Source organism: Taudactylus pleione, unplaced genomic scaffold (genome assembly GCF_031769625.1).
Source record: "Taudactylus pleione unplaced genomic scaffold, aTauple2 ptg000157l, whole genome shotgun sequence".
In the NCBI taxonomy this organism is placed as follows: Eukaryota; Metazoa; Chordata; class Amphibia; order Anura; family Myobatrachidae; genus Taudactylus; species Taudactylus pleione.
The window spans coordinates 293,736-317,219 of NW_028284559.1; the positions used below are offsets into that span (position 1 = coordinate 293,736).

General features: G+C 44.3%; 1 protein-coding gene across 2 annotated transcripts in view; it reads left to right on the forward strand.

Moving 5' to 3' along the window:
* Window positions 1-23,484, forward strand: part of POLR3A (RNA polymerase III subunit A) — a 74,997-nt gene that overhangs the window by 11,996 nt on the left and 39,517 nt on the right. For both annotated transcript variants that reach the window (XM_088474937.1, XM_088474938.1), the window contains exons 10-16: window positions 2,087-2,228; window positions 14,028-14,168; window positions 14,700-14,769; window positions 15,225-15,352; window positions 15,490-15,628; window positions 15,831-15,995; window positions 16,587-16,759. In XM_088474937.1, coding sequence (XP_088331063.1) covers window positions 2,087-2,228; window positions 14,028-14,168; window positions 14,700-14,769; window positions 15,225-15,352; window positions 15,490-15,628; window positions 15,831-15,995; window positions 16,587-16,759 — 958 coding nt within the window. The remainder of the gene's footprint in view (window positions 1-2,086; window positions 2,229-14,027; window positions 14,169-14,699; window positions 14,770-15,224; window positions 15,353-15,489; window positions 15,629-15,830; window positions 15,996-16,586; window positions 16,760-23,484) is intronic.

Below are 23,484 nucleotides of genomic sequence, written 5' to 3' on the forward strand. Positions count from 1 at the left end.
CCAATTCAATAAAATTTCACATGTACATAGTTTGAAGGGACTTCCAGACATTTGCCCCTTGTATATCTGTATGCCTTGCAAATCCCCATTATAAAATGTATTATGAGAACTCTCCCTGATCTGTAACCCCTTAAACAATTACCAGATGCTGGGAGCTGGGCTATGTATATGAAAGCATGCAATAATGTGATCCTTCCATTGTTACTCATTGCACATAGTACAAGCTGTTATTCATCTCTTAAGGTGTGTACACACTAGACGACATGTCACCCGATCCAGTGCATCAGGCCAACATATTGTCCATATCGGCTAGTGTGTACCCACTATCGACAGTTCGAGCCTACATTCTGCTCAATCTGTCAATTTGATGAACGACCACATGTTTGCGGATGTCGATATGTCATTCAATGCGTTGTGGGTCGGCCGGCTAGACGCATCATGTAATGTGTACCCGGCTTTTCCTGGACACTGGCTTATGGTGCGTACACACTGTACGATCAGTCAGTGATAACGATATCGCTGACTGATCGTCCTGCACCTTCCCGGAGTCATGGATGATCGATATCGATGACCAACCCATCAACGATCGCGGTTCCCTATAGTAACCTGGTCGATATCTATCAGGTTGGCCTGCATGCACAGACGATGAACGATATCGTTGGTGGGTTGAAAGGGACCAAAAAATGTACGATATAAACGATATGATCGTTATCGTTCATATCGAGCATTTTAATTGTCACGTTTGTATGCACCATTACACAGTGGCTGCCTTCACCTACAGTATAACTATATGGTAGAGGATGGAGTCTGTTGTGGTTGTCCAAAAATGGATGCCCACTTAGTGTCCACTACCTAGGAAAATATGTACTTAATGGGCCTCTAGTCCCCTCAACTGTCACCTTCTCCAGTACTACTTTAGACATTGTCAAGAGTGTGCAACTTATCAGTCTTCTCTTTCATGCTACGACTCTGCAATCGTTTAATGATTTTTAGCTTTATTGATTTTCCATATTTTTGTTACAGACTGGAAAGACCATCAGGAGCACCTTATGAATATACTGTTTTTGATGGTAGTGCTGTTTTAAAGTGGTCATCCATTCTCTGCCAGCATCTTAAGAAAATATTTCCTAGGCAGTGGAACAGCTTTAAAATGACATCCAGTGTTACTGGATGCTAGTGCGATTAAAGATTGACTGCCCACACTGATGGTAGTCATCTTCTGAACATTGATCACAACCATGGACAGTATAGTGGCTTGAGAGAATGGAAGGCTGTTTTGCTTCTGATTTATGACTTTTATGTTATTCTCAAGCAAAGAAAGGTGCAGAGCAAAGCAGATATATTCTACCGGTACAAAAAGTCAGATTCCCCTGAAATCCTGTGTAAACCCAGAGATGCTGATTTAGCGTTTGGAGCAAAGAAAAAAGAGGTTGCACCTAGACAAACCACTTTGCAATGCAAGGGGAGCAAATATATTTATTTATTTTTGCATGCAGTTTGAATACTTATTACTTTTACTTAAAGCTCACAAATGCTGGACATTTGTGAGCTATTGCTGCGCATTTCAGTTCTGCCCCACCTGCTTGCAACATGGTTTTGCCAAGGTGCACAGTTACTCCTTTTTTGGGGGGGAGGGCACTTGCATGGACAGTCGTGGGATTATTTTGTTTCCTTTGATCCTAAAGCAGTGCTTCAAGGATTCAGAGTTCATTGTTTTCAAACTTAAGGTGCATGACATCAACTGCATACCCTTTTAAAATGTTCTCGATGCTCATTGGTTCTCTAATGAAACAACATTATTTGTTTCAAGTACCAGGTCTGCTAGAGTTTCCCGAAACCCAACCACATACTCCCTCTGCTGCAGGTTTCATCCACATGTACTACTTTATAGCTGACAAGTTCAGGAATCACTGTTCTATGTAGCCTGGCCACATGATCTATGTTTTTCTGCTCTTTAAATGTGACTGTCATGTTTGCAGTTACTACAAAGTAAAATAAACCTTTGTTAGGAAACAACAATAGACATTCTGGATGTGTGTTGATTTAATAATTGCAGAAGAACTAATCTCCCAACTTGCTCTGGCAGGTTCCTGAAGTACGGTAACCGTGAGAAGATAGCTCAGGAGCTGAGATATGGAGACACAGTGGAGAGACACCTCATAGATGGGGATATTGTTCTCTTTAACAGACAGCCATCCCTGCACAAGCTTAGCATCATGGCGCATATAGTGAGTGACACACAAAATGCTCACACTTATTGTATGCAAAAACAGTTTTCTATGCCAGTATTAATCTTTCCTAACTCCATGGGTGACACTGGTTTACACTGGGTATAGTGAGTGGTGTATGAAGGCTGGCATTTTAAATCTTGAAGACTTGGCTCCCTTCTATACCCCACCTGACCTCCGTTTTGGTTACGTGCCTGTTAAAGCCGGACAAATTTTGTCAGGCTCCTGCTTAGCATAGTGTCCGGGTTTCCTGAGCACAGTGTCCCAAGACACACTGGCTCCAATGTGTACCAGAAGCTTGCGGTAACGGTGAGTAAGGTCTATCTCCGGATGGTCCCGCAACCTAAGTCGCTGTTGGTTAACCCCTCCGGTCCCATGGGTGCTGCGGCCAGGTCCTGGAGTGGAAAGGGATGGGGCCAGAACGACTGCTCAGCAGCATGGTTAGGCTGCCTCTCTGAGGTATTTACTACAGGCACTGGATCCCTGGCTCCACTAGAAGGAAGCAGCAGCTGTAACACTCCCCTCTGCTGTCTACAGGACAGCACGCCAGCACTGCCTGCCAAAATAGCCTGCCAGGGCAGAATCCCAGCCTCTGAGGGAGCAGCAAGAAGCCGGGAGCCGCCATTATAGAGGCTTCCTTATTTCACATAGAGGTGCAGTGTCCAGCAACTCCACAGCGCAGCATTAGCCCCCTCCTAATAGCTCTTCTATACCATAGTAGGATTGTGGTGTTTGTACATGTGGGATGGCCTGTGTGTGAATTTATTGTACGTATGCTAGGGAGATTCTTTATTCATATTAGTGCCTGTTAGCTTGCATTTGCTGTGTCTGGATTGTTGCATTTTCTTTCTCCTTGCATTCTGCTCCCTTCTCCTTTTCCTTCACTGATGACAGGGAAGGACAATGCTAGGGTCCCAATCAGGAAGATGGTGGGGCTGTTCAAAAGATATTTGCTTGTGCTCAGTGCAAGACAAAGTTTCCAAATGCACGGTCTGACTTGGGAGCAGTCTGTGAATCCTGCTTTGTGGAGCTCTAGGGTAGCGCAGTTCCTGCCAGTGGGGCCCCACATATGGAGATTCCAGCTTGGGTGGCCACTCTGGCAAGGGCAGTGTATGAATTATCCCAACATTTGGCGACCTCTAGACAAGTGCCACACACCGCTCCTTTTTCTGCAGCAACTCTTGGAGACAGATTTCTGGTACCTCCATCATCTCTGGTTACTCCCTGGGCTCAGGATTTGGCTAGGTCGGTTCAGGGATTAGTACAGGCTTCCTCCTCCTTAGGAAAAGTTTTGGCACCTTCTTCCAGAGTTTTGGGGTGTCCTTCCAGGCCTAGTGGGTCCTAGTTAGGTAGTCAAAGGAAGCAAAGGGTTCTAGCATTACTCCAGTCAGGGGAAGCTTTCTAATCGGAAGTTTCCTTGCAAGGGGTTGAGGAAGAGTTTTCTTCACTTACAGAGGAGGATTCTACTGATTCCCCCTTTAGAATGTAAGCTCTCACGAGCAGAGCCCTCATCCCCCATGTGCTTTTCCTCCCTTACTTAGAGTATCATGTACTCCTAACTCCCCAATTGCCCCTAACACTTGGTTGCTTATGCACTGCTGCTTGTGGTATGCAGCAATGTTTATAAACAATGTCCTTGTCCTGCATTGTTTTGTGCTACTATTACTGTTTTTTTCTTGTGTGCTCATTTATGTACTGTGTAATGCGCTGTGGAACCTTTGTGGCGCCATATAATTAAAGGATAAAAATTCACCAGGGGTAGATGGCTTAATGTCGGTGTTCGCCAGGTGTTGCATATCTCTGCAGCTTCCCATGAGTCTCATGAAACCTCGCTCTTCAGGAGGAAGCAGAAACAACTTTTCCTTCTTCACAACTGGAGTACTTACTGTCTACTATATGGCAGCATCCGGACCGTAAGTTCCAGACGCATGCTGTCAGACTACTACATGGATGCCTCGGGAGGGAGTCCCTGGCGACCTGAGACGGGTCAGGGAACGCCACGCCACGGTCTGTTATAGAGACTGCTGTCCGTGTCCCCACAGCCCACCGCATGACCAGATGGCTTTAGTAGTGGTGAGTATATCCCCATCCCCTGATTATCAGAGGGTTGTTCGGGTTTTTCTATAATGCAGTCCCCTGCGAGCCCTCTGACTCAGGTCTTGGAATGCGCATGCCGAATCCAAGCGAGCGGTTGAAATAGATGACCTTCTTTTTGCTCCAGAGCTGGACAAATGGATTTCCCAGGCTACGAGCGGTATGTCTACCTTCCTCCCCTCTGCTGCTCCACCTCTTAGGCGTGACTATGCAGGGCCGTCCATTAACTTCTTTCGTGCCCCGCATTCTTTTCGTGGATGATCCAGAGGAGCTGCCGAGTTTGGTAGAGGGAGCAAGGGCAGAGGTCGTCGGCAGACCATTGCTCGTAGTCAGGATCCCAAGCTGGCCAATAAGCCCATAGCATAAAGGGCTCCCATCCTACCTGGGAGCTCCCACGGTGCACGCACGCCTCATGCATTTCAGGGAGGCGTGGTTCCTAGATGTCCTCGGCAGGCTGGATTCAAAATCTGGTGTACTCGAGTTACAAAATCAATTTTGCAGTTTTACCTCTGCTGCGTTTTTTCACTACAGGCCTTCCTGAACCCACTCAAAAATGGATGGAAGCGATCCAGCATCTCCTGTATTCAGAGGTAATGTCAGGATGCGGCCTGGGATCGGCCTCTACTCGCCAGTGTCCTTGAGCTTAGGTGTTAAGTTGCCGGGGGTGGAGGTGAGTGGTGGGCTGAGTATTCTCCCCGGGGTCTGCAGGGGCTTCAGTGCGTGCTTCCTGGTTCCCTTGGTGGCGGGCATGGGCGCAGCCATTTTGGTCCATATCACCTGACTAAGTCTCTCCCAATGGTGGTCCTACTGTCACTCAGCTGATATTTTGATCCAATGACCAAGTACCTAAGGGTATTTAGTCTGACTCTAGGAACAGGAAGCTGCTGCTCAATTTCGCTACTCCCAGTGAATTCTAGCTGTTGCAGCTTTCCAGCTTCCACATTCCTTCCTACCAGTGTGATATCCTAGTGTCTGGATTTGCTCCTAGCTTTATACTATTTATTTCCAGTGACTCCTTCCATTGCTTCTCAGGATCAGACTCCTCCAGTGATTTCTTCAATACTTGTCTCTGTGCTGAAACTCCAGCACCAATTAGTGTCTAGTTCTCCTGTGTATGTCTCTGTGCTGAAACTCCAGTTTAACTAATTCAGCACCTGTGTATATGCTGAAACTCTAGTAATAAATCTCTTGTGCCTGCATGTGTACTTAGTACAGCATCTGTGTACTAACTCAAAGTGTCATTCTCCTGTACCTGTGCCTGCGTCTGGATCACCAGCGTGTGTACTTAGTACAGCTTCACTGTACTGATTCCAGGTGTCATTCTCCTGTGCCTGCGTCTGGATTACCAGTGTGTGTGTACTCTGTACAGCATTTGTGTACTGACTCCTAGTGCTGCTCTTCTATACAGTCCTGTGTCCGGATCATCAGAGATGCACTCTAGTGCAAGCCCCTGCTGGGATCTCCAGTGTTGTCACGTTTCAAGTTCCCTTCATTGTAGTCCAGTGTACGAACTCACGCCGTATTCTTTACACTCATTATCCTGCGTATTCATTCCCGCTATTCTCCCGGTCTCCTAGTCACTCCCAGGTACCTGACCAGAGGGCAGCAACCTGCCCACTTGGTGCGGCAAAACCCAAATCCCAGTAGGAGGGGTCCCTGTTGAACACCACCAAGTGGGTTAGACTCCGCACCTCTGATCAGGTCAAGCCAACACCTGGGTTTGACCAATAAAGAGGACATTTATTATTTGACACCCCATCAGTTGCCTCCTAGCCACCCTAACCCCCCGTCTCCCGGTCTACCAACTGAGGAAACCCTTGTAGCGGATCTTGACAGGTGGTATGTTCAGTCCCTGTACAACAATGTCAACAAGGTTTCTACTCAAATCTGTTTGTGGTTCCTAAGCCGGACGGGTCTGTAAGGCATATCCTGAACCTGAAGTAGTTAAATCACTATTTGACGTATTACAGGTTCAAGATGTAGTCACTCCTTTCAGTGATCGCAGGTCTGGAGCCAGCAGAATTTCTTGTCTCTCTGGACATAAAGGATGTGTATCTACACATCCCCATTTGGGAGCCGCATTAGTCTTTTCTTCGTTTTGCCATCCAGAAGTCCCATGATCAGTTCCGGGCATTGTCGTTCGGCCTGGCCTCAGCGCCCAGGGTGTTCACCAAGGTAATGTCTGTGAGTATGGCACACCTCCAATCCCTGGGAGTGACCATTGTCCCCTATTTAGACGACTTGCTGACCAAAGCTCCATTGGAGCGGATTCTTCTGGACCATGTATCCTTCACACACCAGGTTCTCATTCATCACGGATGGATAGTCAATTACAATAGATCCAGCTTAATGCCATCACAGCGTCTCCAGTTTTGGGGCATGATTCTAGCCACAGTGTCTCAATGTGTTTTTCTCCTGATGGACAAGGATCAGGATATCCAACGGATGGTCAGAATGATTCCCCGAATGAAGAGAGTGCCTGTACAACTCTGCATCCGCCTTCTAGGAAAGATGGTTGCCTCATTTGAGGCTCTTCAATTCTGAAGGTTTCACTTTCGTCCATTCCAGCTGGACCTTCTGTCTCAGTGGTCAGGGTCCCACCTGTCCATGTATTGGATGATACGGTTGTCTCCTCAGACCCGTATCTCACTGCTGTGGTGGCTTCAGACCCACAATCTCACAGGTGGTCGGCACTTTGGAGTTCGGAGTGGTGTCGTTCTGGACAGCCAATTCCAGGGGCGGTGGATGCGTCGGTCTTCTGCTCTTTAAGAGGTGTCTCTAATTCTCCTAGGATGAACGGTTCAAATCCAGTAAGTTGGACAACTCAATGTCCGTGGCTTATATTAATAGGCAGGAAGAAACACAAAGTTAAAATATTACTATGCAAAAGGGCATAGATGTAGTCCCAAAAAAGTCTAGGGCGGGGCACTCTTGAGACAGAAAATGATATAACATAAAACAAATGTAATATTGAGAAAATTAAAACTTAACGTTTATTATTACCTAAAATGAAACTCTTATACCATGAATTGTAATGCATGACAGGTAATACTTAACCTAATAGTTGCATATGAGGGTATATATGAGAGATAAAGAAGAAAAATATATGTATGATCCGGATCAAACAATTAATAAACCTTGTGAATATAGCAGTCAATGGTTGCAGAAACACATAATATACATGTGTTTAGATATCTTCACTCATAGGTATATAAACCTATATGTATATCTTTATAATCACTGAAAATACGTAGCGAAAGTTAATGAATACAAAAAGGTAGCAGCCAGATGCATGTAATTTAGAACAAGGAAATAGGCGAAATATATGAAAAGGACCTCGAATCTCTAGAACATAATTGAAACTAGATAGAAAGATTAAACACACCACCTCAAGATATGGAATATATTTATGAAAGTTCAATACTTTAGAGGTGTACCGTCTGTTCAGATATATCTAGCAGAATCACAGTAAAGATGTGATGTAAAATTTAAGCAGCTGTATGGAAAAAACCCTAAATAGACACCTTTACTCCAGTTTAAGGTGTAGAGTACAAATGAAAACATATAATGTTAAATGAACAGATAAATCAGCATACAGAGATGAGTCTGAGTCACCTAAATAGGAAAATGCGGTTAGGTGAGATTAAATAATAACCCGGTGGATAACTAAGCTATTAGTGAATAAATTGAAACTTAAATCATCCTTCATGTGTACCAGAAAGTAACAATCCTGCCAATTTATGTGAACAAGTATCAAATTCCCAAAAGAAAAAATTAATGATAATAAGAGTGAAAAAAGTAAGGTCTGGAATAATTTAGCAAGAGATCACTTCTGCTGTTCCCCATCTGGATCTGATAGGAAATGAGAGAGTGACAATCATGCATAAACCAGATGAAACAACAGACAGCACTTCTACTGTCTGAGAAAGTAGCTGCGTCTCTTCCCTGATACCAAGTGGCATTGCAGGGAGAGTCAAGCGCTAAGGGACTCAGATGAGAGAGCGCTATAGGAGCGATAGAAAGTACCTGTAAGAGGAATGTATTTCGTACAGCTGCTGTAGGGTGCGTGTGTGGTCCTGCTACTGTGAGCACTGTGAGAAGGACCCCCTGGTATCGGGGAAGAGACGCAGCTACTTTCTCAGACAGTAGAAGTGCTGTCTGTTGTTTCATCTGGTTTATGCATGATTGTCACTCTCTCATTTCCTATCAGATCCAGATGGGGAACAGCAGAAGTGATCTCTTGCTAAATTATTCCAGACCTTACTTTTTTCACTCTTATTATCATTAATTTTTTCTTTTGGGAATTTGATACTTGTTCACATAAATTGGCAGGATTGTTACTTTCTGGTTCACATGAAGGATGATTTAAGTTTCAATTTATTCACTAATAGCTTAGTTATCCACCGGGTTATTATTTAATCTCACCTAACCGCATTTTCCTATTTAGGTGACTCAGACTCATCTCTGTATGCTGATTTATCTGTTCATTTAACATTATATGTTTTCATTTGTACTCTACACCTTAAACTGGAGTAAAGGTGTCTATTTAGGGTTTTTTCCATACAGCTGCTTAAATTTTACATCACATCTTTACTGTGATTCTGCTAGATATATCTGAACAGACGGTACACCTCTAAAGTATTGAACTTTCATAAATATATTCCATATCTTGAGGTGGTGTGTTTAATCTTTCTATCTAGTTTCAATTATGTACTAGAGATTCGAGGTCCTTTTCATATATTTCGCCTATTTCCTTGTTCTAAATTACATGCATCTGGCTGCTACCTTTTTGTATTCATTAACTTTCGCTACGTATTTTCAGTGATTATAAAGATATACATATAGGTTTATATACCTATGAGTGAAGATATCTAAACACATGTATATTATGTGTTTCTGCAACCATTGACTGCTATATTCACAAGGTTTATTAATTGTTTGATCCTGATCATATATATATTTTTCTTCTTTATCTCTCGTATATACCCTCATATGCAACTATTAGGTTAAGTCATGCATTACAATTCATGGTATAAGAGAGTTTCATTTTAGGTAATAATAAACGTTAAGTTTTAATTTTCTCAATATTACATTTGTTTTATGTTATATCATTTTTTGTCTCAAGAGTACCCCGCCCTAGACTTTTTTGTCTTTTTTGGGACTACGTCTATGCCCTTTTGCATAGTAATATTTCCAAATCCTTGTTTGAGGAACACAAAGTTGCATGGTCATGCGTGAAGTAATTCGTATTCTGCAGGGGGCAGAGCTCCACGCAGAGGCGATCTCTGCAGTGTTCATTCCGGGGGTGGACAATTGGGAAGCGGACTATCTCAGTCGTCAAGATCTCCACCCTAGCAAATGGGCCTTTCATCTGGAGGTATTTCAGGAGTTAATCTGACGCTGGGGCAGGCCACAACTAGACCTGATGGCCTCCCGACTCATCCAGGTACTGCTCCAGAACGCGGAACCCGGCAGTGGAAGCCATAGACGCTCTGACACTGGCCGTACACTCTAGTGTATATGTTCCCTCCTTTTCCCCTCCTACCGCGTATCCTGAAACGCGACTCTGCCATGATCATTCTGGTAGCGCCAGATCGGCCACGATGGTCATGGTTCTGAAATCTTCATATGCTATTTGCCGACGATCCATGGCCGTTGCCACTTTGACCGGATATCTTACAGCAAAGTCCGTTCGTCTCCCCCGACCGCGGCTGCATTTAACGGCGTGGCTGTTGAAGCCGCGCTCCTGAGACACAGAGGTATTCCACTGTGCGATTCCCACCATACCTGTTACGGCCACTCACTACCCACCGTATTTGGTGCTCCTATGTAGCTTGGTGTGAGGGCAGGCGTTTTACTGCTGCTTCCCTTCCGCCTGCCTCATTTGCTTCTTTTTCTCCAAGCGGGGCTGGATGCGAAATTGCGTTTGGGATCACTCAAGGTCCAGATGTCGGCCCTGTCTGCCTTTTTTTTCGGTTGGCCCTCATTCCAGAGGTTCAGACTTTTCTCAAAGGTGTGTCCTACAGGTCCATCCGTCATTTGTTCCACCTGCGGCCCCATGGGACCTGAAATGGGCTTTCTGTCTTCTTCATTCGTCCTTTTTTGAAGCCTTGGAAGAGGTGGACCTCAAGTTCCTGTCTTGGAAGGCGGTCCTCCTGCTGGCCCTGGCTTTGGCTCATCGACTTTCCGAGCTTGGGGCTTTGTCTTGTCGGTCTCCATACCTAGTCTTTTATTGTGATCAGGCGGAGCTCCGTACGAAGCCAACCTTCCTTCGCAAGGTGGTTTCTGTATTCCACATTAACCAGCTAATCTTGGTACTGACCTTGTTGGATGACTCCTGATCACCTAGTTCTTTGGATGGTATTCGAGCCCTACGCGGTTATGTAGCTCGTACAGCGGCAATGCGCAAATCAGTTGCCTTATTTGTGCTTTACAACGCTGCCCGGCTAGCCGTTGGGCTTATTTTGCCAACAATAGACCTCCGTCTTCTGCTATTTCAGCTCCCTCTACTCATTCGGTGGGTACGCCTTGTGCTGCACGTAGAGGTGCCTCCACGTTGCAGCTTTTGCCTCGCGCCCACCTGGTCCACAGTACATACTTTTGTTCGGTTTTACCAGTTTGATACTTTTGCGGCCCTGAATATGGCTGTGAACAGGATTCTGCCATCTGGCGTGATTGTTCCGGTCCTATACCACCAAAGGGGAAGAGTGTTTCGTTCAAATCTTTTTGTTGTTCCAAAGCCAAATGGTTCAGTCAGAGTGATTCTCAGTCTCAAGTCACTGAATGTACATCTGTGCTACCACAAGTTCAAGATCTGTGATAACGAACATGGAAAGTGGGGAGTATCTAGTGTCTTTGGACATTCAGGATGCTTACCCACATATTCCAATTTGGGTACCAAATCAAACTCTGGTGTTTACCAAGGTGATGGCCGTTATGATTGCTTACCTTCATTCCCTGGAAGTGACCATCGTCCCTTATCTGGACGACCCTCTCATCAAGGCTCTGTAGGTGGACATTCTCAAATGTCACGTTTGCCTTGTACATCAGTCTCTCCTTTTGCATGGATGGATTGTGAACTTGAAGTCTAATCTAGTTCCTGCTCAGCAGTTGCTCTTTTGGCAATGGACTTTGAAATTTGTCAGGAGAGGATATTTCTCCCTATAGACAAATTTAAGCCATTCAATCACTCATGAGGTTGATTCACAAAAGGCGGATGGTCTCTGTTCATTTGTGCACTCTCTTCTTGGGGAAACTAGTATCGCTTTTGAAGCGATCCAGTTCTGCTGGTTTCACTCCCGGTTGTTGCAATTTTACCTCCTGTCAAAGTGGAACGGCTCTTGCCGTCCTCTGGCCAGGGTAATCCGTCTTTCCCAACTGACATGACTGTCTCTCCTTTTGGTGGTGCACTTAAAACATCTTCAGGTAGGTTGACCATTCACAATGTAGAACTGGACTTTGGTTACCAGGGACGCCAGCCTGAAATGCTGGGAGCCAGTGGTCCTTCAGAATCAATTCTAGAGGCTTTGGCCCTCCTACCGACCAATGTCCTTGAATAGCATCTCCTTCTCAGGTGTCCGGTGAAGATCCAGTCGGACAACGCCGTTGCTTATATAAATCGGCAAGGAGTGCTATGGCCATGACGGAGGTGGTGAACATCCTCGAGTGGATAGAAAGTCATGTTCCAGCCATAGAGGTAGTTTTCATTCCCGGAGTTGAAAATTTGGAAGCATGCTACCTAAATCTACAGGATCTTAATTCGGGAGAATGGTCCTGCTTCCCGAGGTGTTTCAGTTGGTGTCCAGATGGGGCCTTCCAGAAGTCAACCTTATGGCATCTCACTTAAAACAGAGTCGATCTGTACTGCTCAAGGACAAGGGATCTGGAGGCTTTGGCAGCGGATGTTCTCTCCATAGCGTGGACCTTCAGTCTGGTGTACTTGTTACCTATGTTTCCTCTTTTTCTCAGGATACTCAAACGTCTCAAGTGGTCACAAACCATGGCAATTCTGGTGGCTCCAGACTGACCCTGGAGGTCGTGGTACATGGACCTCCAACAGCTATTACACGACGACCCATGGCCCCCGTCTACCTCGTCCAGATCTGTTACTAAAGGGACCCTTCGGCCAGCCTGCATTGCCGCAGCTAAATTTTACAGTGTGGCTGAGTCCTTCATCATGCGAAAGAAGGGAGTTCCATCTGCTGTGATGCCAACATGGCTCAGGGCTCATAAGCCAGTTCCTGTGACCCATTATCATCATATAAGGCGTGCTTCTATGTTCTGGTATGAACGCCTTCAGTTCTGTTAACTGTCTTTTTGGATCGCCTGGCTTCAGCTGTTTCTTCAGATTGGTCTGAACGTGGCCCTGCCTCTGGGGTCGTAAAAGGTGATGTGACGGCATTGTCTATTTATTCCAAAGGCGACTGGCCTTACTCCAGTGGTACAGACCTTTCTGCAGGGAGTCCTTAATCTCCAGCCTCTTTTTCTTCCTCCCCCCTACCCCGTGGGATTTGAATCTAGTCTTGCATTTCTGGCGATTGTTTCTGAGCTGGATGCATTATCTTGTCGCTCCCTGTACTTAGTATTTCATGATGACTGGACGGCGCTCTGACTAAGCCCTTTTTTCAGTAGAAAGTAATCCAAGTTCCACACCAATCAGTCCATTGTGATACCGGCTCTTCCTGACTCTGATATCTCTGTCAAGACTTTGGATGTCATGCAGGTTGTTCATATTTAAGTGTTCTGCACCTCTGACTTCCAGAAGACTGATGATTTATTTGTCCTGTATGATGTCCTTAAGCGGGTCTGACCAGCCTCTAAACAGTCCATTTCCTATTGGCTTAGAGAGGTTATTCGCCAAGCTTATCTGGTGCAGGGTAGCTCTGTGCCTTCTGTTGTCTCCGTCCATTCTACTGTCTGTGGGCACCTCCTGGGCTGCACGCTGGGCTCCTGCGGCGCAGCTTTGTCGGGCTGCCACGTGGGTGTCCGTGCATATGTGTGTGCGTTTTTATTGTCCGGCACTTTTGCATCTTCAGAAGCCAGCTTTGGGAGCAGGGTTCTGCATGCTCCTAACCGTGTGGCCTGTTGTGGTATGTCCCCAGAGCAAGGCAGTGTCCCCCATGGAGTTTTGCCAAAAACATAATTTTTTTTGTACTTACTGGTAAAATCCCTTTCTCTGTGTCCATGGGGGAATCTGGGCGCCCTCCCTGCGCTGTGGTGTGTTTGGTTTGTTTGGGTTTGGTTGCTGTTTTGTGTTGTACGTTGGTGGAGGTTGTTCCCTCTTTTTCGGTTCCTTGCTTTATCCTTCTGTCTCCTCTGTGCTTGGTTAACTAAAATTGAGTCAGGTGGGGGGTATAGAAGGGGAGGAGCCAAGCCCAGAAAATCTTCAAGATATAAAGTGCCAGGCTTCATACACCACTTCATGCACCACTCATTATATACCCCAGCGTAAGCCAGTCTCCCCCCAAGAGTGTATATTAAATCAACTAAGTTTCTAAGCTTTATTATAACTAGAAATATTTTAATCTATTGTGTTCCAGCTATTATGTGTTTTTTTTGTTTGTTTTTTACATTATATATCCTGCAAAATTAATTTTTTCAAGAAGAACTAACATATTTACTTTTTGATCATTGACCATATTGCAAGTCAAATGTCTTGTTTTTATTTGTTTTATCATTTGAACGTGTCAAATCTATTCCATGCAGGCCAGGGTCAAACCACATAGAACGTTCCGCTTCAATGAATGTGTCTGCACACCTTACAATGCTGATTTTGATGGGGATGAAATGAACCTTCATCTCCCCCAGACAGAAGAAGCCAAGGCGGAAGCCTATGTGTTGATGGGGGTAAGTGCTTCTATGTAGGTGCCATCAACTGGGACCACTCATATTGTATGGTCGTAAGTTGGCTCTAGCGCGAGTCAAGAGTTTGAAAATCCTTCTACTTACGTAAATCAAGGTAATACACTTCAGCATTAAAGAAAGTTTGTCTCCTGATCAGCAACCACTTTCAATTCAAGAATTAAATGTTTAGAAGGTACTTAAACTTTAAATTAAACATTGTAATGAAATAAGATTTTCTTTAAAAGTAGTAATACCATGAGTCTATGGCTAGCACTTCATTAATGTCTTTATAAAGAAGTAGAAATATACTCAGGCATAACTTTCTATGTGCAGAATGATTTGTCCCTTGATTATAACTTAAAGCCAAATGATTGGACTAGCTGATGATTATTATACTAGTCACTGGGCAAACTATTTTCTTTCATGGTATTTTTTATACAGTAACTCTGTTTGATGATGGAAAAATTGAGACTCAAGGTGAAAACCTTTGGAAACGTGATATATATCCTGTATGACTATACTTTATTCTTGCAGACTAAAGCTAACCTAGTCACACCACGCAATGGAGAACCCCTGATTGCTGCCATCCAAGACTTTCTCACAGGTACATGCTATTTAAACTGGAAAGCATCGGTAAAAAAAATCACTGCTCATGGAAAAAATATTGTATGCTAGACATGGAGAACAAGTTGGATGGCATTTTATTTAATCCCCTTCCATATTTGAATCATTTTATAATTATGCAATTGTAGAGTTACATTAAAGAACGAATATTCAAAAATAACAGGAATTACCATTATTATCCAGACATCTAGTTTTGTAGATGATGGGCATACAAATTAATTTTAACAATCTCAATACCCTAAGATGTGCCACACGAAAACAAGAATGTAGTCTGTCCATAACCTGTCTGTATATCTAGTCTTTTATGTGATTCTGTGTTAACTGGTTATAAGTCTACGTTTCGTTGCTGCAAATCATGATATTGGTTGTATACTGAATGACTTTGTCTTATTAATTCTTTAGCACAGGGTAATAATAATGTTATACTTTCACCAGCTGCCTACCTCCTTACACTCAAGGATACGTTCTTCGACCGCTCCAAGGCCTGCCAAATCATTGCCTCTATTTTAGTGGGGAAAGATGAGAAGATTAAAGTTCGCCTGCCTCATCCAGCTATAATGAGGGTACCTTTCTTTATCTTATACAGTAACTGGTTAAGGGATGTGATCCTGACAGATCTTTCGAGACTGTAATTAGTGGTGTTCTGTGTGCTTGTGACTTGTACATCTCTTCTCTTCTCTTCTATCCTTTAAATACTCAGCCAGTAACTTTGTGGACTGGAAAGCAAATATTCAGTCTTATCCTACAACCAAGTCTAGACAACCCAGTCCGTGCCAATTTGAGGACCAAGGGAAAACAGTACTGTGGTAAAGGAGAGGATCTGTGCCACAATGATTCCTGTAAGTTCACTGTCTGTTCCTTTCCTGGCTTTCTATAGATCAAGTAGCCCTTTCTCTGTGCTTACAACAATTGGTTTAGATAAGTCCACTACTGTGGTTAAGATTTATTCCATTCAATCGTACCTTATATTGAACGTATTTATTATACAAGAAAGTATTTGGTATTGTTGCCGTTGTCTGATAATACAAATGTACTCCACAGATGTGACCATTCAGAACAGCGAGCTCATGTGTGGCAGCATGGACAAGGGGACTTTAGGCTCTGGTTCGAAGAATAATATTTTCTATATCCTGCTACGAGACTGGGGGCAAATTGAGGCTGCAAATGCTATGTCACGCCTGGCAAGACTGGCACCTGTTTACCTGTGTAAGTTCAAGCTTTGTATTGTAATACGATGTAACTGGTGCATTGTTGAAAAGAGCAGTTGAGCAACCAGCATTAACTTTGTTGTATGTTATGACACTTGCTTGAGCTTGTTAGGGGCGTATGTATATGCAAACTAAGGGGTCAATTCAACAATTTTTTTTATGAAACTCTCATACATCGTGCTGATGACCTCACCAGAGAAATGAGAGATCCAATTACAAATGCCAATTTGCGGTACTTGCGACGATGTTGTGTAACCTTTCTACAAAATCAACCTGGGAGAAGTGCATGAAAAAGTGGGGAACTATCCCGAACCCCAAAAAAGTGACAACTGAGATAGTGGGACCATATAGAAAGGCTGTTAGTGGCCATGAGGAAAGCACTGGAGGTTCTTAATAGGTGTCACTTAAAATGTTTTGTTTAAAGTTGGCTAATGTAATGTAACAGTGCTATTTACATAATGAGCAGCCATTAAAGTAATTAAGGGAGACCATGCCATTGAAAGTACATGAAGACTGTAAAGTGGTAAAAATATATTTTAACTTTCTGTACATTTCTAATTTATTCACCTCATGTCTGTCATTGATACAGCAAACCGAGGCTTCTCCATTGGCATTGGAGATGTCACTCCAGGGCAAGGCCTACTAAAGGCCAAGCAGGATCTATTAGATGCTGGCTACAAGAAGTGTGATGAATATATTGAAGCTTTAAATACTGGCAAGTTACAACAGCAGCCTGGGTGCAGTGCAGAGGAGACTTTGGAGGTAATGATTATCAATATTGAACTCACATGCTGGCCATGATTATAGCAGTAGGGATATATAAAGTATAATGTGTTGCCTAGTAAATGTGTATTTTATTGGTATTTGGGAGAAGGGTAATTGAACCTGATTAAACCACTTGAGATGGATGTTAATCCATACTGAGTATATATTACAGTGCATTCTTATCTTTCCTACTCTGCGCATCCACTGCAAATGTCTTTCTGCTCTGTTGAATCAACATTTTACAGTGAAACTTAATTGATTATCTTTGATAGTGTTTTATGGTATATGATTCAGTGTGATTGTTCAGCAATGCAAGTGTTAATTTTGGGAGTAGTGAAGATGTGTATTGGGGTGCTGGATTTCTATGGGCCCCTCCCTGTCTCTTGGCTTTATCTTGTGCAGCTGCAACTCCTGGGTTGTGCAGCTATCCTGTCTGTTTCTTCCCTTTCCCTGTCTGGGAAAGGGAGCTTGTGCAGGGCTAAAGAGTGGACAGAGGCAAAATGTTTGCCTGCTCCAGATGTCAGTCTTCCATATTGCCTCAAGATCTGTCAAGGGTGGATGCCCTGTGTGAGCTGGTGGACCAGTGCCCTAAGGCACTAAGCAGGAGTTGTAGATTCTCTGTTAATCTCTTTAAGTGGATCACAGGACCCTCAAGAGTCAATACTGTTCCCCTTGGGTTTTTAACCAGCTCCCTTTGGGGTCCATAATCAACAGTGTCTGACAGCCCATCTTGATCTTTAGACCTGTCAGAGTTTGGTGCAACTGTCCTATGCTTATGACTACCGCCACTACTTCTATACCACAATAGCAGCAATTTCCGAAATTGTTTAAACTCAAGTGGAGTCATACTCTGATTCTTCTTCTCAAGTGGAGGATGTGGTGGCGTAAGGCACTGACCCTGAGGTTTTTCATGGCCTACTGAGGATTTCTCCTAGGGAGCTGGGAGTCGGTGGTAGGCACACACTGGAAATAGGTGACTGTGAGAAATTGTAAACTCTATGATTCTCTAGCTTGCCTCTCTGAGACTACCACTGTGCCAGTTCTGAACACTGCTACTATAAGAGATAATGTTTTTGAGGGCATGTAATTGACATCCCGGCGGTCGGGATGCCGTCGCTCAGACTACGGCACCAGAATTCCAACAGCATCAGAATCCCGTCCACCGGCATCCCGAAGGTAAGTGTTAGGGTTAGGCACTAGGAGGAGGCTTAGGTTTAGGCTGCGGGGTGGGGGTGGGTTAGGCTGTGGGGGGATTTTAGTGTTGGGCTGCGGAAAAGGTGGTTTAGAGGGAGGGTTAGGCTACATACCTTTGGGAGTCAGGATTCTGACTGTCAGGAGGTTGCTATTAGTATTCTGACTTCTGGGATCCCGTACCCAACCCCTTTTGAGGCCTCCCTTAAACCCAGATTATCTTTTGGACCAATAAGTTTGTAGAGGTGGTCAGAACAGTTAGCTGGGGATCTGGAGTACCATGGACCAAATCGGGTTGACAATGCTAGAAAAACAGGTACAGTAAATGAGGCCACTTAGTTACTGTGACACATTGATATGAGGTTTATTGCAGTATCATTCTTCTGTGCACTCTGGCATTGTACTTGGTAGGTGCATGCTGAATAAAGAGAATTCTGGTGTCCTTTACAGGTCCTAGGCTTTGCACCTTTCATCCCTATAGGAAGGTGTGGAGTCAAGTTCTCTACATACCGTGGGGAACTGCAAAGTTAAGCAGGCTTGAGTAGCTAGGTGACCAACTCCTTATCCCTCCAATAAGAAGTCTGCCAGTTGGGCAGGCATCCACCCCCCCCCCTCTCCCCGGTACTGGTATGTTGATACTTATCTGTATCTTAGATTTTTGTCACATGTGCTTCAGTGAAAGGCATTCAGTGGTGATGTATCTTCTACTGGAGTTCCTACGCAGGCACTTTTACACCACTGGTGTTCCTGTAGACAAGCAAAATATTTTAAATTTAAAGGAAGCCATCCATTCCTTTTTTTCCCAAGGACTAGTTTTTCCAGTCCCGGGAACAGCAGCTATGTTTAGAGTTTTACTAAAATTTGTTTCTGGTCCATAAACATTTATGGTTTCATTCACTCGATTCTAAAACTGAAATCTATAGTATTTGAGGGTGGACAGAGGTTCATGATCCTTGAACATCATCATCACCAGCATGAAACCCCAAATGCATGATTCGTGATATGTATGGACAGGTGCTTGCATGTTCCAATCTGGTTGGTTATACAACTGCCTTTTCAGATTTGCCATAAAGTCCCTTCATTTCCAGATTCTGGCCCACCCCTTCAGCTTTGTCACAGCTTTGAGGGTGTTAACAAAGATCATGACAGATCTCAGATCCAGGAATGTGATGGTCCTTACTAGGACTATCATTTGATCAAGGAGCATTATCTGTCATTGCTGCACTCATTTTTGGAACATCAGTGGTTGGATTTTTAATTTTAATAAATTCCTCAGCAGATGACCTTCCTTTGAATTCTGTTTCACACTGTCTTGTTGCACAGACATTCTATATATGGCAGAGGAAAGAGTTGATGTCTTAAGTCGGGTATGTTTTATCTCCAGTGTTTGCCTTGCCAGCTTTTTTTTTTTTTTTTTTTTTTTTTTTTTTTAGGAATTCTTTATTTTGTAATAAATGAAATATACATATATAATATCGGAACAGACATAGAATAATGCTTAAGCTTTGTCGTTCAATATAAAAAATAGAACACACACACAAAAAACACAACTACCGTATAGATTGTGAGAAATACAATCAATAGTCAGAAAACACATTAACATAGGACAAGATAAACATAACAGGGATACACAGGGGAAACTATAAGGGAGGGAATGCATCAGGAATAATAGAGGGCAGAACGCAGACGTCTAAAACGTATAGTAAAAGTATGTGGCCATTCAAGGTCTAGTTAGCAAATGTTTAACTAAATCTACATCTCATGAGTGATAATTAAACTAGATCCCGTGGTACCAAATCCTTGTAGGAGGAGGAAGATTTAAAGTTCATCCAGCTCTAAACCATTGTGCTACATAATCTGAAAGTTTTTTTGGGAGTCGAGTAAAAGATTTCGTCCATTGACATAAAGAAATCCAAATGTTGACACCATTCGCAAGGAGGTACAGGAAAATGTCAACGAACTGGGATCACCACTCTGGCTGCATTTTTCATGTGCTTAAGTAAAGATTTTTTATATTTAGATATGGGTATATCAGAGTGTGATAAAAGCAAAAAATCAGGCCCAGTCGGGACAGGCGAACCCAGAATCTCTGATGCCAAGGCTATTATCTTCTTCCAAAATGGAACGATCAATGGGCAGTCCCACCAAATGTGGAACAACAAACCCATATCCTGATGACATCGCCAACAGAGCGGGGACACTCCTGGAGAAAACTTATGTAATGTAACCGGGTAACGATACCACCTCGACAGTATTTTATACTGTGGTTCCAGAACTTCCAGACTAGAGGAACAAGCACTGGCAGTCTCATTGCCTTGCCAGCTTTAATAGCATGGCAGTTAAAGCTGTGATCCTTTGAGCAAATTGTTTTCCTGACAATGTTGTTCACACCATGCTCAAGGCTTAAAAACTGATACCACAGTGTATGGAAGTTGTGCATCAAAGGGGTATCCTACCTCTTTTTGCTTGGATAGAGTGCTGCTGTTCCTGAAGTCATTTTGGAAAAGGGCCTGTCTGTATTATTTTGGTTAAAAAGAAAAACCTGGCTCTGCTTTCTGACCTTCTTATAGAGCATTATTTGCCTAAAAGTTCCAATTTCCCACAAACACTCCAAATAATTACTTGGGATTTCCAGCTGGTGCTAACAGCTTTGCAGCACCTTTCTTTTGAACAATTAAATTCCGTGGTGGATATTTCTTACCTGGAAATCTGCTTTCCTGTTAATGTTCTCTCAAGTTTATAGAGCCTGAGGCCAGTTTCACATTTGCCGGTTTTGGCCGGCCAAGCAAGAACGAGGCGGTAGCAGGCCGGGTTTTTACAGGCACTGCCTTTCGTACGCAGCGGCTTTTAGCCGCTTTTTATGGGTTGTTTTTTGGGGGGGCAACCAATTGGGCATGCGCAGAAGCCAGTGTGTGTGAAAGGAAACATTGTTTCCTTCACACTACTGGCGTACAGGCACGGCACCGTCCTGCACAGTAGATATTTCCGGCTGTTGTACGGCGACCGTGCCGTAGCCATGCCGTCTGAAAGGACCCGCTGGTTCCCTGCACATACTAGATTTCACACCTGGCTAAAAACCGGCAAATGTGAAATGGCCCTTAGAGTTGGGGAACTTGGCAGCCCGGTCTTGCAGTAGGTCTCCTTTCCCCATCTTCCATGACTACAGGGCAGTTCTAAGAACAAAACCTTCTTTCCTCTTCAGGGTCCACAGGGGAGACTATGGATGTAGGTTGGACTGGAAGACCAGGCACTAACAGCAAAGCTTTTCAATCCCAGGATGCTCCGGTCTTTCTCCCACAGCCTGAGGGCAACTCAGTTTCGTTGGTGTCCAGCATGAGCTGGATAACCGTTTTAACAGTGGGGCTGCTACAGTATTAAGCAGCCCAACCTTATTTTTATGATTTACTTTTATTTTCATTTATTTTACTCCCGAGTAGCAGCACGAGACAGCTCAGCGCACCATTCCACTGCAGTCTTGCTGCTCCTCCCTCACCCTCTGAGACTCACGGGAGCCATTTTCTGCATTTAGATCTCTGGGAATGCTGAGTCCAGTTTCCCTGTATACCTCTCCCAAGGGACAGGTTATACAGCACTATATACTACCAGCCACTGCGGACTGTGTAGTTGATTTTAGTGCCCACTACAGTTATATTGTATATTCTGCATTTGTATGTGACTTGTGCTAGTGCTGCTGTCTGTTTCCTTTTCCTATTACTGTCGGCTTATAGTTTTCCTTTTATTCTATTATAACCCTGACATACTAAAGTATAGGGGGTTCATTGTACCTCACATCTCGCTATATATGTGAGGGCTATCACATACTATATATCGCTGTTGCGCACTACACTGTGCCATATTACACATAGATCTAGGTTGCTCACTGCACTGTGTCAGATTGTGTGTTGCATTTTTCTTGCAGCTATGTCTGGCAAAGGCAAGAATAACAAACAACCTGCTCCTCCTACTCTAGTGTCTTGTAAGTCCCGCTCAGCAGGCTTAGCTTCAGCGGACCTCGTACAGGATGGTCTTAGTGCATCTTGTTATGCTGCCCAGAACCCATCAGCCCCGGTGTCCTCCCCTCAGGACCCACCCTAGGCTACTGTTTCATAGGTGCTGGCAAAAATTGCAGATGATTTAACTGTCCCTGTGGTAGCTACCCCTATGGGATGGCCACAGCAGGTACTCCCGGCAAATCCTTTGCCTCCCCCACAGGTAGACGTACTTTCTACCTGAGTGCAGAGTATGGCAGATACCTCTACAGCCTTTCAACAAATGCTACAAAAAGAGAGACCCTTACCTAGTAAACCTACTAAGCGTGCTGTGTCATCTTCCCAGTCCACCCAGCTATCAGATTCTGATTTATCATCTGGGCAGGCAGTATATGCAGACCTCTCTCACTCTGACTCCCCATCAGGAGACGCGGAACCCCCCTCTAAATTGAATAGACCTGCACTTGTGAGAGCTGTAAAATCTATTCTTTAAATAGAAGAGACAGAACCCGCTCCTAAGGCAAAACAGCCACTGTTTAAACGACAAAAGTTAGTTTTACCAGAGTTTCCTCACTCTGATCAGCTATCTGATCATATGAGTGAGGCATGGAATATGCCCAGTAAAAGATTTCAGCTGCCTACATGTTTAATTTCCTTTTACCCTCTTCCAGCTACTGAATGGAAAGTTTCCCCAGCAGTGGATTCCCACGTGACACGTCTGGTCAAGCATTGCTACCTTGCCTATCCATACTGCAACCTCCTTGAAGGAGACTACGGATAGAAGGATGGAAGCTTGTCTAAAATCTATAGACTCTCTTACAGGAGCTGTTGCTCGTCCTGCTAGGGCTACGGCCTTGGTGGGCAAAAGCCATTGAGAGTTGGGCAGAGGCCCTAGAAGAGGGCTTCGAGGGCTTCGAGAAAACAGCTGTCCTACATATCTCATATTATAGATGCAGCCTCCTATTTGGGTGAAGCAGCTATGGATACGGTTCTCCTAGCCTGTAAGGCATCTGCCACTTCAGTAGTAGCACACCGTATTGTTTGGCTCCGCTCATGGAAGGCAGATGCGGACTCTAAAAAGGCTTTGGCGTTTCTGCATTATTCTGGGGATATCCTGTTTGGCCCAGAATTGGACAAGATTATGACTACTTTGGCAGCTTCCACGACTGCGTTCCTGTCCTCCGCATATAATGCGAAGCCTCGGCTGTCATCCTTTTCGGTCTTTTCGTCCTCAAGGAAAAGCTAAAGGTCAGTCCTTTCCAAGGCATCATCTAAGGCCTCAAAGCCTAGCACCAAACAGACCTGGGCTTCTAGACGTCCACCTACCAAATCTGAGGACAAGCCTTCAGCCTGAACGGGCGGGCCTCCTCCTGGGGTGCTCCCAGGTTGGGAGGCTGATTTTTTCAGCAGTTCTTTTGCACAGGATCTCCATTGGACTCCAAGCAAGGCCCTGCTACTCCAGAAGGTCATTCAGTCCTTAATTTCAGTCCCCTCCTCACAGTGAGGGAAGGGCTATTATTCTACCCTTTTCTTAGTACAGAA